The following is an 18,112-nucleotide window of genomic DNA, read 5'->3' on the forward strand; positions in this document are numbered from 1 at the left end:
AATTGATAACCTGTAGTAGACGCTGTAGTATATTTGACTATTTACTATAGTACGGTTCAAAAACACTGTAGTATTAGGAATACTACAGTATTTTTATGTGGACAGATATATTACTATGGTATAGTAAAAAAACTGAAAACGAATTTAGGTAAACTAAAAAGTATACAGCCATAATTTATCTTTCTGTATTAATGACATTTGTCAGTTACCTGTCTATCCATGTGATGAACTGCACTTGTGTATTTGTTTAATAATGACCACAGACGTTTTATACTTGTGCTGCAACTGTTTGGCCGTGCTACAAAACTTTAAACCTCTGTCAAACCAGTGCTATGTGCAAAAAAAAGTTTACATACAGCCCTGGATAGGGATTTCCATAGATAAGGATGTCTAGATAAATGTCTATCTTTAAGCACAAACAACAACATCGGTTTTGTCAGCGAAGCAAACTCCGAGAGCTTGGTCACAAGCGCGTCAAAATGAGAATCTGTCCAATCAAATCCTTACACTATGGGAACTCTGTGAGGTGCTAAACTCTAAGAAATTGTAATCGAGAAATCTTGGAGAAAACAGCCTTGACAACGGTGTCAGAGGAAACAAAACTGTGTCACAAACACAAAAATAATCACAATCTGAAGTGAAGTATCAGTCAATAAAAAAGTTGCACACCAAACTCATTCGGTCTCAAACTGTGACGAAAGGAAATCGGTGAGTAAAGAAACTCATTCATCGGTGGCTCAGTTAGTTCTTTTGTGAGCTTTAAGGTCAGTGCTGAGTCTCAGTGACATATTCATCCAAAGATACATCCGCTTTGTTGATTAATCGCTTTGAGATTTCTGTCGTCAGCGGCTGATAACATTCCTTTCTGGCCGATAACCAGATTTGATAGTTTCCCCTATTACTTAATAATATCAGTGTCTACTGTTTGAAAGTCATACATATATATATACATATATGACACGTGTCCATATAATTTAAGCAATTCTGCATGTCTTATTTGCTATCACTAAACCGCATATATACAAACTCTCTAGATTTTGACAGCGGCAGCCATTAAAAATCCCATATCTGTCAACCACTACTTCTAAAACTGCAAGTATTCTTAGAATGACAACCAGAGGCGAGACATCCTAACACAGCACACAGCGTTATGTTGAATGGAGGTGGTACCTGGATCAACACAAGAGCAAATATACAGACAGTCATTACATTCGGGTGTTTAATTCATCTACTCAGTCTGCAGAGAAGAGTGCACGGCAATTCGATTATATTCTTTGGAAACACTCCCAGAATTTTACCACATTGGTTGTGTTGTTTGTTTTAATCATCTCCCCTGGTTTTAAAATGTTTGGACTGACAGCCAGAAGAAAGTGGAAGATGGTTCAAAAAGTATCGAAGATGAAACCTTTATTTTATTCCATGCTGAGAGCTGCCGAACTTGAGCTCTTTACCGGTGTCCTGCGAAGTTATTCCCGTTAGGCATCCTGCTCATTTTCTTGCCATTGCATTTATAAATGATAATCCCATCCATCCAATCTATCTGTTGTATAGTATCCATCTATCCATCCATCCATGTAGATTTTTTTGCAGTGGTCTGCATAACAACTGCATAACAGAATTGACTCAAACATACCTGGTCTCAGAAGACAGAAGTAAACAGCAAATCCATCTCCCTCAACTTTTGACACAATCACCTCAATCTTACAGATTTTGCCCAAACACGGACTCCACTGGGAAAATTTGGCATGCTGTATGAGATCCATTTAAATGCATGGACAGAAGTGCAAAGCTCTGGAGAGCCTCTGCTTCTCTCTTGCAAAACTACGCACCATTTTTCCTTCAAATAACATCACCGAGTGTCTTTGATCTTCGCCGCGGTTTACTTTACTCTCCCGGGCGTTTTGAGACTTAGCATCTTTGGCCAAGACAACCAAGTTTGACACTCAAATTAGCTTGTGCTTTCGGGAAAGAACTAAAGAGATATTTAAGCCAAAAATGAAAATCCTGTCATTGCTCATACTCCAAATCCAACTGCGTGTTTTTGATCGAAGACACCAAAGACCGAATGTTAGAGGTTGGCAGTCTTGGTCATCATTCATGTTGATTGTACTGAAAAAAAGGCAGTCACCGTAAATGGCGACTGAGGCTGTAAGTGTTTCACAGAATGAAAAAGTCACAGGGGTTTTTAACAACACAAGAGTGAGTAGATGATGAAAGAAAGCTAACTTCTTGGGCGAATCATCCATTTCCCTCTGAAGGAGCAGGTGGTGAGTCTGGAGTCTAGGGCAATTCTTCACAAGGTACTTTAGGGATACGGGAATTGAATTTATTTACGATTTCTCTCTGCACACAATGTGTCACAACTAATGGATTCAAGAAAGCTATTATCTTCATAATTACAGAAGAGTGGACTTCAGTTTCGCACCCTGGACTTTCTGTTTTTCTTCACCACACGTTTTTCCTTCCCTAACAACACAGATGCAACAACACTCGTCGTAACCTACCTATTATGGAAGTACACGACAGCTTTATAAAACACAGTTAATACAAAACAACAGGAATGAATAATCATGGCATTATTACGGACCACAAGAAAGCTTTAATCGCTCGTGACATTTGCTCAGAGTATAAGGACACTTCCTCTCACAGGATCTCCTATTGAGGTCAGCTGGTGATGAAGGGATTTTAAAGATTCTACAAGCTGCCTTCCAAATCACTACGGTGTCCGTCAAAAACAAAGCTCAAGTGTTGGGAGAGAGTAGAATGATATGTGGGTTAAAGAGAGAGGCAGAAAAAAGATAAAAGTAATGTGCTGGATGGATGTGCAAAGTGGGGGATTACTGAAAAACGAAATCACTGAGAGGATAGTTCACCGGGTCAATTCCCTTATTTTGTGCACAAGGTAGCATATGTATTACAGCATATAATACACATGATAATGCTACAGTTTTTAATACAAAAATAGAAGTCAATTAATTCAAGTTCCTAAGCGAAAGGTTTAAAAACAGAGAGATTACAGACAATAATTACCAGTTGCTCTTTCCCATCAAATGGGATTGTAAATCATGAATAACTTGTCTTATTAACACTGGATGCAACTGAATAAATACATTTAATGTAAAAAAAAAAAAAGTATAAAATTAAATATATATATTTTTTAAATCAGCTACATTAAGATTAACGATAAAATATTTTGTCCTACACAACTAAAAACTCATAAACACACATTCAACACAATTGTAAAACAAATTTGAGCAAAATAGAATGCGGCGCAGTAAAAGTTTAAACCGTTTTCATTATTTTGATTTGAAATTAAAAATTAAAATCGATTCTGATTAATTGCAGAGCTCTAAAAGAAAGTTGACAAAAAAGTACCTTTAAAGGTTCAGTCAGTAATATCTAGCGGCAAGGTTGGGAATTGCAACCAACCGCTCAAACCTCAAAAGGATATACAGTACATCCCATGTCTCTTATTGCATTTTGTATGCGCTACAAATATAGGCACGCAAACAGACTTGATGATTGTTGCATTGCATCCACCCGCATACATCTTGTGAATAATGACCGCTTAAAATATAAAACCCATCTATGTAACAGAAACAGAATAGAAACTCAGTAATCAGAGAATGTTTCCATGCTTGTGGAACCCTTCAGAGATGTAGAAATATTGCTTTTAAGACAACATAATTGGCTTGTTTTTCTGCTGCATGCCAATATGATGAATTGATATCCGTGAGGAGCGGTTTGGTATAGTAGCAGCAACACAAGACAGTCATTACTGAAATTTTGGAAGCTTCCCACTAGGGAAAAAAGTATTTCAAAGAAACGCATTGATTATTTAATATCCGGGTAATCATAAACGACGAAACACAGACTTGGAGGAGAAAAGAAAAACTGTAAAGAGGAATTACATTAAACTATACAGACGGAAGAAAATCATCAGTTGTTTAAATGAAAGAACAAATAGAGATTTTAAAGACGCAGTGTGTTATTCTGGGTCGCTGCCATACCAAACAAAAATGTAAAATTGGTCAGCCAAACATAGAGTCCCCAAACTCGCATGATTGGTTGAACCGATTGTGCTCATATAAGTGACTTTAAAGGGATAGTTCACCCAAAAATAAGAATTCTGTCATCATTTACACACCATCTTGTAATTTCAAACCTGCTTGACTGTCTTTCCTCTGCACAAAATTAAATATTTTGAAGCATGTTGGTAACCAAACTGTGGCGGCAGGTGTTTTGCAGAAGAATGTGATACAGGTTTGAAATGACAAGAGGGTGAGTAGTCACCGCATATCAAGCTGAAATAAGTGGACTTCCATACTATATAGTAGGCGAAAATGAGTATGAGTCATGAATAGTATGTACGAAACCTCAGTATGCAAAAAAAAATTGTTAGGTACTTATCAAATTCAATATGTACTGTCACAGTATGCGATTTTGGACGCAGCCGAGGTATCTTAACATCCAAAAAAGCCACACTTCACCTTAATGCTCATCTTAACAGTAGGATCGTAGAAAATGAAGAGTGTGGCCTAGGCCATTTTTGAGTGTCAAATAAGTGAAGAGCTTGACAACAGCCTTGAAAATCTGCATCAAACGATTCAGCAACGTAGCACGGATCCCTGCATGCTCATTTCAACACTCACAAAATCAGAGGGCAGCAACACCAGTCCTCACCTCAAACCCCAGCTTTTGTCACTAATCAGGAGCTTGTTCTCTCTCGAGTGCAGACTGTCTTGTTAAAGCTGTACCTGTTGGAAACACCTCTCTCAGGAGAGCTTCCTTGAAACACATACAAAGAGTTCATTCAATTAAATAGTAAATCAAACATCAGAGGAAGATGAGCTCCGTGGCCCTGAAGCTCAAGCTCACCTGCACCAAGGGCACAGTAAACCAGGAACGTCAAAAAGAACCCGCAGCTCAATACTGAATATGATAAAAAAGCTTTACTTTATTTCTTAGTTCTGACTACAGTGTGTTCAATAGCCCATTAGCTTTGGCTGTTGTATCGAATACTGATATGTTTGTGATAATCCCACATCAAACAGTTCTTGTCAAGCTCACATCCAGGCAAAAATGAACATGCTAAAAAAAGAGTGTAATTGTGACGCTAGGGAGACTTCAGTGTTAGACAGAACGCTCTCAACAAAGTCTGATCATATTTAGGGCATCAAGATAACTAGATATCCACATGCAAAACCGTATCGTTTTTATTTATTTCTATGAAGTAGTGTTTTTTTACTTCATGAGTCACTATAGTTTGCATAAGCACATGATGAAGTGTTACCCTATGTATTTTCTGTTCAGTGTTTCCACGGTCACAACCATCTTAGTCTATTTCAGATAATCCCACCACTAAAGAGCGCTTTCTGCAACATCAAAGACAAGTCAAAGACTACGACTATTAGAGACTAATGTTATGTTCGCACCAAATTCAATTTAAGAGATTTGCGCAAGTAAATGACATACAAAGTCAATGTGAAGAGGGAAACAGAAGTGATCTTGTGGCAGGCGATGCGAATGACGCTAATTGGGCGGGGCGACGCACGTCAATCACATCTTCCGCACATGTTAAAAAAAAATTATAGCCAAAAGAGCTCATTGACACTAACAGCTTAACACGTCCGGATGCGTGCAGACACTCTGTCCTGTAATATTTTCTGCATCACACACGCAAAAATGTATAACTATTCCCGCGAGTAATGGGATGCTTTGTGATTGAAAAAGAGACCACAAAATAAAGATACAAGAGTCTACAGGAACAGCACACACCAAGCACACGACCTGCTCTCCAAAAAGTTAGAAAAATAAAAGGGGCAGGATTCATATTTGAGTCGTTCTTTTTTTGTTCTGTGTTTTGTTACATCTCGGTGGAAAAGAGCTGGTGAGTAGTTTCAAAAACCACAAAGAGAATAATAAATCAAGCCACTGGTCGACAAATGAACTGTTTTTTTATCGGCTTTTGATTTATGACTTAAAGTACTTTTGTACTTTTAGAGATCAGTTGGTTGAGCAAGATGCACTACAGTCACAGAAAAAAGCGACCGCCCAACTAAATAAATGTATATGCAATTTATGTTGTAGGACAACATGAGTTTCTTTAAGTAATGTTAACCACAGACTCTAAAAACATTAGAAAACGTCTGTTCTTGGAAAAGAACCGGTAAGGTCAATATAGTTAAAAATGAGATTTCTCTTTTTCAAAATGACAAAACAAAAATGTCAAGAGCTACACAAACTGCATCGAGAAAGTACATCATTCCTGTGTATTTCATTTAATAATGGAAGGTCAATAATGAGAAACGGGATTAAAGAAAAAGCCATAGCAATAAAAGAGTCTGTCTAAGACAGATGACACAACAGCCGCTCATTCAGTCGATGGTCCAGAGTGAGCAATTTATGAGACATTTGTCAAACCAGAGACGGCAGAACCACCAGCTGCTATAAAGCGTCTTGCAGTCGCACACATATCCTTATTACTCCAAATGCGCTCGAGGTGAAAACTATGGCTTTAATGATTATGTATAGCTTGTTTATTCAGCACCCAGAATAACACACTAACAACAAACAATCCAAGTGCTTTTCTGGAAGGTGAAAATGACAAAAACTATCACCACGACCTGCGAAGAAACTGTTTTCAGGACACATCATACAAAAGCGCTTATATTTATAAAAACAACTGGAGCCATCCTGATATTGCTGTCAGAGTTGTAAGAGCTCGCTGGTAAAATGCCAGCGACTGATGCAACCTCTCACAACGTATGACTTCTGACATCATCTGTATAAACACACGTTCAGCCTTCAAACTGTATGAACATGAAGTGAGGCACAAAAAACTAGCAAAAACTAAAACTGGGGCTTCCATCTTGGGCTGAAAACCAAACCTCTGTTGAGGTCAAATTAATATTTTTTGCTAAAAGCGATTCCATAGCCAATTCTGCCCATTTAAGTCAGGCTAAAAGTAATAGTGGGCTTTTAAATCTTTACAATGGATTTATGAATAAACTAATTAGAGCGAGCGCAGGCACGGTGTCAACAGGCCCAACAGTTCCAGATCAACTCATTTCCTTGGGGTCTATCGATTTCATTCTCCTTTTTAATTCCGTTTCTTATGAGCCGGAGGTAAAAAAAACTCCCTTAACCAAAAACAGAACCTCAATTTCAAGGTAGGTTTGAATTCTGCCAGCGCTCTCTGCATGTTTTCATTAAGTCTCAGAGCGTTTCACAATAAAACGAAGACCGAAAAAGTTCATTAAACCTGGTCGCAAGGCAATCATTGTTATTTCATTTTTTTTTTATTTTGCTGCTTATTTACAAAGACCAAAGATTTCTATAGACCACTTCAGAAAACATAAACAACGCTGGTCCAGAAGAACTTTCTTTTTTCCACACAAACGTTTAAAATACAACACAAACAGAACATTTTAACCGATTATGATTAATGATGGTCAATGATTTAATTCTATATGTAAGATGAACCGATAACGCTTTTGAACCGGTGTTGGCGAAGTGGTCTATAAGGCAATGTTTACACTGGCATCTATTTTTCAGTATAATCATATGGAGGCAACAGCATCTTTTTCTGCAGCTCAAAGCGTAAACCTTTATGAAAAAAAACCCCACCCGCCAGCATTCACACCTTATCAAGGAGAAAGACCTGTCGTTTTCATAACAAGGAACGTGATTGGTCGAGAAGGTTCAAGCTCGGAAAAATTAAATGGTGGCCGAAACGCCCTTTGGAGCATAGTTTGGTATAAATGTAAGTTTAATTTGTAACTTTTGATTGCATATCTAGCGAGAAATTTGTATTGTCGTTTTAAAAAATATGATTGGTTCTAGCAAAGACGTTCTCTGTTTATAATTCAAATAGGATTCCGTTATGATGCCTATGAAGTCTATCTCTCTAAGCTGCCTTCGTACACAAATGCTTTCTTTGAACATTGCCGGCCGTTATTTGTAACCAAAACGCTGCGAGCATTTATTCTTACTAAAAAAGCACCAATGTCAACAGTTTCTTGCCAATAAAGAGGTCAAATTTGACACATCTTAAGGCTGCAAATCTCAAACAAGGTCAGTTTGTCAGATGCAATAGTGCCAAGGCATAAACAATGCATAAACCTTTCCCATTGAAGCCACTGGCGTGGTCTTGAGTTTCATGGCAAGAAAAGACAAAACTGATTTTCATGATAAAGATTATTTGAAAGTATACCTGTCTTTAAACAGTAATCTGTCTGAGCGCTTCAATCAATTCTAATCTAGCGTTAGGATGTGGGTGTTAAGTGATGGATTACAATGCGGAGCCAAGTATGTGTTTAAGAAAACAGCACTGAGACGTGAGGTTGCACACGGACACTACGTGTAGCATCTTACAAATACGCTGTCCTCAAAGTGACAGACAAAACCAATCCAGTGCCGGGTGCTTTGTTTAGTCAGTAAACATACCGATGGTCTAACAGCAGAACAGTGGTTAGAGGACACTGCTACAGTAACTTCAACCCCTGTTGGCAGGCCTTCCCTGCTAAAGCAATTGTGTTATTGGCAGAACCTCCAAAGGCAATGAAGCAAAGGAAAGCAAAGTACTGATGACCTAGCAGCCCACGCGCTGTTTCCAAAGTGCTAATTTGCAGTATTTTTTCCTGTTTGAACGGGGAAAAAACAAATGCTTGAGGTTTTTGTAATACATGTTAAGTAGCTGCAATTAGACATTCGACTATTATGTGATTTCAAGAACATGCCGTGCTAATGCAAATGAACAGATTACGTTAGTGGATTTGTCCTGAATGTCCTCTTAAGACGCATCTTCATCTAATGTCTCAGAACCAAGGGTTATTCAATCCTGCCATGTTTGGTTGAGGGTCACGTTGCCACGGCCCAAGACACAAAAGGCTAAACGTAATTTTAGATTCGTTCCCTTGACGCACGTGATTCATTCGCTAGGTTTCGATTTTCAAAGCCAGCGTCTACAAGTATCCAAAAAGAAGCAGCAACAGGGGTGTTTTCAACAGGAGCTGTTATACTGTTATTACATTTACATTTTACATTTATGCATGTGGCAGACGCTTTTATCCAAAGGGACTTACATAGCATTATCCTATACATTTTACATAGGTATCTGCAATCCCCTGGGATCGAACCCACTACCTTGCGTTAACACAATGCTCTTACCACTGAGCTACAGGACAGCTGTTATACTGCAAATAGCAACCGCATTCAAACTCTCAGCCAACAAGGCCTGCCATGTTCCTTCTCCTACAAAACGTATTGAAGATGACTCACATGTCCATCTTTGTACTCCCTCTAGATGTGAAAACACTAGCCGCCTTGTTAATTTCATGATTCTTTCATAAGTGCAGCACCCCTCAACAAATGCTTAAGGGCAGTCTTTTCAAGGGTGAAAAACACATTAAAGCAACTTTTTACATTATACAACAGTCCTCGAACCTGACTGTTCATCAGCCAGGGCCACGTGTCCAATCGCTCTCTCTCTCTCTCTCTCTCTCTCTCTATTACTATCTAACACATACGGCTTCATTGTTTCTTCAGTAACTTCAGAACCAACAAGGCATTTTGAAAGAGTCTTCTTCAGAACCCAAACGAAGATATTTGAAAAACATTAGTAAACAAGAAAACACAGACCCTCATTGACTTCTACTGTATGGACACAGAACCACTGGGACATTTTTCAATATGTCGTCTTTCGTTTTTCATAGAAGAAAGAGTCACACACAAGTTTTGAGGGTGAATAAATGATGACAGAATTTGGGGTCGACTATCCCGTAAGGTAACGGAGGCTTGGACGCAAGCAACGGATTAAAGCTATCTGTGGCGTCTACCAGCAATCTCAGTTACAATTATACAGTTGTATAGAATATATCAGAATATAATTATTTGGGTCATTTACCTGCCAATTTAGTAACATTGTGTAAGTCGGCGTATTGTAATCCTGTTTAATTATTTCTCACTGTGCTCAGTCAGACATTTCTTGTCAGCTTCCAGCAGTTAAAGAACTGCAGACTGACCCTATAACTTTACAACAATGTCTCTGCCGTATCTCATATTTTTTTCATTTAGGGTGACTTTCTTAATGGAGCACTGCATGACAGCATCTCAGCCAGCCTAATTTAACACAACACAATGGAAGTAAAAGAGAAAATTAAAGGTTTCTGCGGACCCCTACCTGCTGGAAATGCTTTCAGAATGCAACAATGAACGGCTTTCTCAGCATCCACGTCTAGGTTTTAGAAAAGTGGAGTGTATCTGTCATTTCTATTCAGTTGTGCAGAAACGCAATCTAAACTTTTTTCCTGTTGCAAGATATCTAATTGTCATTTAGTTGAAGTTTTTCAAATAATTCGAAACCAGTATTTCGACCTCAATAAACAGAAAAAGTTGAATAGTTTGAGTTATAGTAAACAATAATAACCTTAAAACGGGGTTAAAAAACAGTTGAAAACAGGATCGTATTGTAAAAATATATTTATAAGTATTATTGATTTAAATAATGATTTAGATTTATATTATATATAAAACAAGGAAGCCACCAAATAAATAATAATTCATAATGAGATCATTAAGCAAAATAAAAGCAAACTGTAAAAAAGAAATATATATATATATATATATATATATATATATGTATTGCTCTGTCTATTTAAATTTATAACCACTGAAAAATAATGGGACAGGTTGTTGAACGAAGCACATGGATTCCACATTACTTTTCCTCGCCCTGCTACTGCAGGCTTTCGATCCGGCAAGCCACCTGGTTGCGCAGATGACTGTCCACATTGCCCGTTTCAAACCTGGCAATTTCTGAGAGAGATCTGCCAAACAGCATTTAGCGTGACGACAGGTTGTAGCTAAACATCAAACAATTAGCAGGGTCTTATTTTCACTTTAAAGTAATGCCTGTCACAGCAGATCTAAGCCATGCGACAGCAGCGAAGATCAAGGCTAGTTCGTGCACGCCAAGCTTTTTCACGTTCAGTGATCTTGTGGCGTGACAAACAAGAGATGAATTACCACAAATATTGCATTGCCAGAGGGCATCTATATACTCCATCCAGGAGAAACGGAAGCGCTCATCACATGAACATAGCGGCAGTCACGATCGGCTGTGATGGAACGAGATGGCTGTTGGTTTAACGCTGCAAAATGTATGACCTTCTTGGCCGCAGCAGAGTTTCCTGTAAAACAACTATCTTCGGGTTTTATTTATATAAATAAGACTTTGGTGCACTACAATGCAGGAAGCTAAAGAAATTAGTTTTATGTGCCCGTACGTGACACGATGCATGCTGAATTGGCTAGATTTGATTTGCGTTGCCATAGCGATCAGTAAATCGCCAACGGCAGTAAATCGGGCGGAGGGAGCCACAAACACACAGAAGGAGCTCTGTGAATTCTCGACGCGTCTCTCAGCTGGGCTGCTTTTTCAACTAAGAGGCTTGCGGAGAGTTCAAGAAAGAGGAACGAAGCTGAGATGAATGACGGCAATCAGTTCCATCACAGATCACTGCCGGCATTAAAACTGAAATCATTCAAAATCATTGCGGCTGCTGAGTCACAATAGGAAAAAGGAAACGGTGATGAGGATGGGGGGGACGTTGGGGTGCAGAGGATGATACAGCGGTCGACTGAGATTAGAGATGACCGATCGCTTCGGCCGTGGATTTCAATTGGAGATGCTGCTAAATCCATGCATCTGTAGACTGTGTGTAACTTCATAGTTAAAACAAAAAAAAACATTTAAAGCCGTGCTTCAGTTAATTAAGATATAATGAATAAACTAAATTAGAGGTGTTGAATAAATATGTGACTCAGCTGTTGCGGATATCAGCACCTTCAATGCTATTCACATTAGTCACTTGAGCTACCAAAAGCTAAAAAAAGGTATTTAATTCAGTCATGCATTCATAAAATCAGTATTAAATACGACATGTTAGCTACCGAATGAACAGGGCCGTGAAAGAGTTACATGTGTTAGTAAACAAAGCTGTCAATACCAAACACCATCCGTGTGAACGCGACCGTAATGAGGCCGAAACTAAATAAGCACCTCGCTCCAGAAATCAAGAGTCTAAGAGAAAGAAACAGAAGGGACATTCATAATGGATTAGCCGGTCGGGAATGCGCGAGGCGCCGGGTGTGCGTGCGCGGGAGACTCAGGTAAAAGCCCAACGGAGGCAGTCGTGAATTCACCAGCTGCTTCTCCTGATTTTACGCTTCATTGGCCTCATTACTGTGAAGCTGAACCTCGCGCCTGTGGAGACAATCGCTGAGATTAGTCATCTCAGCTCTCCTACTTCTGCTCTCTCTCTCCCTCTTAACAGCTTCTAGGACTTCCACTTTTACATTCTTCATTCACTCGCTCCCTCCGTGGACGCTGCAGTGGGAAGTTTTTGAAGGAGAAATGTGGGTTTTCAGGCTGTGGAGAGGACCAGGGGAAATCTGAAGAGAACACAGGCAGCGCTGGCCATTACTGAGAGCTGAAAGGAGATCAGCGCTATGATCTCATTCAGACCAGCTGAGAGCGTATTCAAAGCACAGAGTGAACACAATACAAAGACACACAGATATTGCACAATTTCTACAGTATTTTACCAATTTGTTGTGGAAGGATATGTTGAGTAAGTTGAGTAAAGCGTGACGGTCCAATTTACTGGGTTAACAGTTCAGTAAACAGTTCACACACAAACGGAAATCTCATGTCATAACAAACCCGTGTGACTTCCTTTCATTTGAGAACTCAAAACAAGATATTTTGAAGAATGTTGGTAACCAAACCACCAAGACATTTCTCAAAATATCTTCTTTCGCGTTCCGCAGAAGAAAATTAGCATTGAATGGAAGGTTTTCAATGCTAATGAGGGTAAATAAATGGTAAACATTTTTGGGGGGAACTTTCCCTTTAAATATAATTTTGGGGAAAATTAAATCGATTAATCATTTTGTTTTGACATTTCTACCCAAAATCCTGATAGAAATCGATGGCTGGGAGTCCCCAAGGACCCTTCAAAGGCTACAACCACAGACACAAAATAAACGCAAACAAACGTACAAGCACAAACATATTCTTTTCCGGAGAGACACAAGCTTTGTCAGCACAACCAATTAGGAACTCTTTCCACAAACAAACAAAGATACGACTAGGAGGAGATAACCAAAGTCTTAACGCTCGGACATTCCACCACAGGAGAACGCTGAAAAGTGTTTGCTGGGATTCGTTTTGAGGTAATGAACATTTCCCCAGGACTCCTGACGGATCGATAAACAAGACTTTTTGTCAAACCGGGGACCTGACTAAACAAACCTCAAGGAAACTGCAGCAGGGTCACCAAGCGAAAGGCTTGATCAGCTGCTGACAGATGAAATAAAAACACGGAAACCTACAACTATTACTGCACGGTACACGATTCTGAAACGCAACGCTAGAAAACTGCAATCAAAGCAGACGTGAAGCGGTAGTAGTTAACAGCCCTTGACCTGAATGGGATTTTATCACCCTACTGTATGCAAAAAATAGAACATCAAATGAATAGCTTGGCAAACTTAATATTCATAATACAAACAAACAAAAACATAAAACATTGAGCCAGAAGTAGAACTGCAATCATCAAATGAATAAGTGTTAAACAAGTGAAGTATGTTTAATAGGTTAAAAAAGTAAATTGCATATAAAAAACACAATGGTCCCAAGGTCAAAGGGCAATAGAAACAATGTAAATACACACCTACATACACCATTGTGAAGTATGTTTTTCGAATAAATTCAGTACGTAGTATAAAAGGAAAGAAAATTGGAGAATGGGTGTAAAGTACCGTTTAAATCCTCATGAGAAACATTTTACTCATGATCTGAAATATATTTTAATCTGAAGTATGGCTTAATGTTTAAAATGACTTTTGTAGACGAAAATATAACTGTGCCGACATATTAATTCTTCATATGTCATTTATTTATTTATTTAAATGGATACTTGGACCAAATAATGAATAAAAAGCTGCCAATAAGAGTGCAGCATAGATGGAAATCCCTTTAACACGGTTTATAAAGTTTCCGAGGTTGAAGCCTTAAGATACTGGATAATAACATTCCAAGTGTACACGTTTGCAAACTCAAGGCAGAGGGTGACTACTTTAAATATGCTAAAATTGATTTATTTTGGATACATTCAGGCAAAACATAATTCTCTGTTGTGTTATTCCATAGTTTTTTAAGGGTTTAGCTATATTTCTAGAGGCTTTTTACACCTTTTGTCAGCACAAGACTTGAGAGCTGACAAGAAAGCGTTAAGGAGAAATAGGGGAGCAGGTTTGGGAATTGAACTCGGGGCACAGGCAGTATATGTCGGCGCGTTAACCGCAGGGTTTACTTTTATTTTAAAATGTGGAAAAAATATAAATAAAGAATAAATAAGTGATCATAAACATTTGACCGGTAGTGTATGTACTATAAGAGTATCAATGCCGAGAAAACACACACACACACCTCAGGTGGAGTTTCCTTCAGTCGCTTCACCTCGGCCTCAGGTCCACGTAGAGTCTGCAGAAAGAGGGCAGCTTTCCTCTTGCGTTCAGCCTGAAGCTGTCTCTCCTTAGACTCTTTAGATGCCTGGGCTAGCTTCTCACGTGCTGCTGCAGACAACCGGTCCTCCAACTTCTGTTTAGCTGTGAGGAAAAAAAAAATGTCAATGAAACATCAGACACACAGACACTAACTTACCCACATTTGTCTTCATGCACACTATATGCTAGTAAAATGAGCTTTCTTGTTTGCTTAAATTGTGTGGTGTTTATTGCTACTACGCAAATGGAAATGCTAAAATCCATTCTGACAAATATCCTTTTACTCAAATGTCTGACTTGCCGGCGATATTAAACTCGACAGGGTCTTAATTCAGCTATCTGGAGTTGGCAGTGTACTCATGTATAATTTTACAGGTTTTGTTCGAGGGAATGGCGATACAAAAAAGGCACAAACACAAGGCATTATAGTATGCAAGAACAAAACGAGAACTCCGTCGCTGTCCGCACTAAAAACAGGCCCCCAGCATCCGCGAGTTATGTGGCTTGAAAGGAAAACAACGGCGGAGCCTTGACGTCCCATTACAACTTAATCTAATTCCTGCGCTGTGCCTTTGCCATAATGAGGGAGCTTGGAGACAAACCGCAGAGAAATGAGAAGTATCGACTCGAAGAGTTTCAAATGTCCACTGCAACAGAAATGACAGGCGAGCTTTTGCCGTATGGTGAAAGACGGCTCTTTCCTCAAATTCTCCATGTATATAAAACTTTAGTTAATTTTACATACAATCAAGACATCCTTACCATCTCAAGCATTAGGAGACAGTGTGCCAAATTTAGAATACAAATGTGCCCGACCTTTTCAATTCAGTCTCTTAACTTTCTCATAACAACGTTATAACGGCGTTTTATCTATGGCAAGCCTCTCTGATGCAACCCACTTAGCACCTGTTATTTCCTCACCACGTTCACAAAAGAAACGACTCCAGCTATTTTCTGCAAATTTTCCTTCTCTGGCATAATTTCTCAACTGTAAACTTCACAAGGAAATGCGCGACGGAGGTTGTAAATAACGCTTTGACTAAATCCAATAAGGCTACCTTCGGAGATTCGGTTTCTGAAATTACAATTTGCAAAGTAAACAGGTAAGCCGCGGGAAAGACACGTGGGGTGTAAATAATTTAGTGAACCCAACTCCTCATCACACAAACACACACAGAAACTAATGTTTCTACTCCGTATAAAAGCCTCTGCCAAATGCATAAATTTAAATAAAGCGAATACCATTGCATTTGTTTTGTTTTCTTAAGTATGTGGAATCCCCATGACCTTGGCGTTGCTAACGCCATGCTCTAACCACTGAGCCCCAGTGTTTTTCTATTCTGTAAATAAAACCAAAGGTAATAGTGGGACGCGTGGAAGCACAGAGGGAGTGTTTGCTGAATCTGGGCTCCTGTAATCACAAAGTGCATCTGTGATCTTTTAACAGTCCATCAATACAGATTACGTTCTCCCGGACGGGTCGATAGTCCTGCAATCTAAGCTGGTTTGAGACTGAGTGAGGCCTTCGGTATTGCAGTGCTGTTTATCTCAAGTCCCTGTGCAGTAAACTTTCATTGGGCATCTGGTGTTATTACTTTAATTACCTCTCCTGTGTTCAAAAGCTTTCCTTCAGCTCAGTGGTAAGAGCATGGGGTTAACAACGCCAAGGTAGTGGGTTCGATCCCAGAGGATTGCACATGCTTAGAAACAAATCTATAGGATAATGCAACGTAAATCGCTTCGGATAAAAGTTCTTTGGTCAATCCAATCATAAGGAAGTCATAAGGTTTACAGAAATATATTTTTGATAAGAGACAAACAGCAGAGACTACATGTCATTACACAATGTGAATGTCGCAAACTACCGATGCCTCAACGAATTCTGCTGATTTCAAAGGTGAAGTCCTTCACCGATGAACTTGGATGTCTTCCATTCTTCCAAATTATGCATTTTTAGTCATGTGACACAGTAATGTGACCCATTCAGCAGAACGCAATTTTGCAAGATGTAAACAACGCTGGTCCTTAAAGGGACAGTTCACCCGAAAAAAAAAATCATAATTTACTTGCACTTGAATTGTTTCCAAATCTGCATAAATTGAATTTTTCGGATAGACACAGAGAAAGATATCCGGAAGAATGCTTGTAACCAAACAGTTCTTGGCCACCATTGACTACCATAGACTACCAACTGCATTAACTCACCTATTGCACTGCAACTTTAATAGCTAATGTGTATAATTTATTGTTTAGTCTAAATTATTATCTGTTCATAGCCACCTGTACATCAATGTTCATAGTATATAGCCATCTGTATATATTGTTCATAGTACATACCTATTGTCATATTTTCATAGAACATACCTACTTTAAAATATTTTCCTAATATTGTATTCTGTATTTATTCACTGTATATCCTGCACTTGCTAACTGCACTTCTGGTTAGACCTAAACTACATTTCATTACACTCTACTTGTATATGTGTAATGACAATAAAGTTGAATATAATCTGATCTAATCTAGTAGGATAAATTACAATGGTAGTCAAAAGTGCCCCAAGACTGTTCGCTTTCATTCTTCAAAATATCTTCCTATGAGTTCAACAAAAGTACATTTATGGTAAAAAAAACTATGGTAGTCAATGTTGGTCAAGAACTGTTTGGTAACAAGCATTCTTCCAAATATATTTGTACGTGTTCATTAGAAAAAGAAATGTATAAAGACCTGGAACTACTTGAGGGTGGGTAAATAAAAACAGAATTGTTACAGTTTTTGATTTCTTCTTAAAATAATCATTAAGAATAAATTATACATGTGACATAAAAAAGGTGTTGTTTACATCTTGCAAAATAGTCCAAATGTTTCTTATTGATCTTTTAGCTTTGATTTATCCATTGTATTTATTACTTCGACACAGTCAACATTTTCACAAATTCTGGCAACTATGGCCTTGTGTTCGCAGCAACGACTCTGTCTTTGTGCCTTTTCTTGACATTTCTGTAATATTTCAGAGTAAATTAAATAAAAAAACATTAAATTAAAGAAATGACACATGTCAAGGTGATTTTCATTTCACACATTTCAGTGTGCATAAACAAACTTTAGAAAAAAGGCTTGAAAACTCAAGTGTGCACCAAGAGCCTTTTTAAACCATTTTCCAATGTTCTCAAAGTCACTTTTCAAATGCGGATGAGTATAGACGTTACAAATCTAGAGAACTTACAAATCACTCTATGCCACTACAGCAACTGCGACAAGGCTGCAATTTTTTCTTTTTAAAGATCTCAAGCACTAACAGAAAATTCTACATTTTTCTGCTCCTCTGTTTTTAAGCACAAACACACACACAATGCTTGCATGTAGACCTCCAGTACACACAGCCTGCAGGCTTCATTTCCTGTAAGTAGAGTCTGATTAAGTGATGCCCTTATATTTTACCAGTGTGAAACACTCCCTCTTAATTACGAGGGACAGTTATTGCCTCCGGTGAGGACGGTCCGACTGGACAGATCTATTACATTAGGGGGCACGGCCCCC

At 38.6% G+C, this 18,112-nt stretch overlaps 1 protein-coding gene across 1 annotated transcript in view; it reads right to left on the reverse strand.

The window, feature by feature from the left end:
* Window positions 1–18,112, reverse strand: part of sfswap (splicing factor SWAP) — a 76,437-nt gene that overhangs the window by 22,145 nt on the left and 36,180 nt on the right. The window contains exon 13 of the mRNA XM_079486428.1: window positions 14,498–14,676. Coding sequence (XP_079342554.1) covers window positions 14,498–14,676 — 179 coding nt within the window. The remainder of the gene's footprint in view (window positions 1–14,497; window positions 14,677–18,112) is intronic.

This window comes from Barbatula barbatula, assembly GCF_947034865.1.
Source record: "Barbatula barbatula genome assembly, chromosome: 22".
In the NCBI taxonomy this organism is placed as follows: Eukaryota; Metazoa; Chordata; class Actinopteri; order Cypriniformes; family Nemacheilidae; genus Barbatula; species Barbatula barbatula.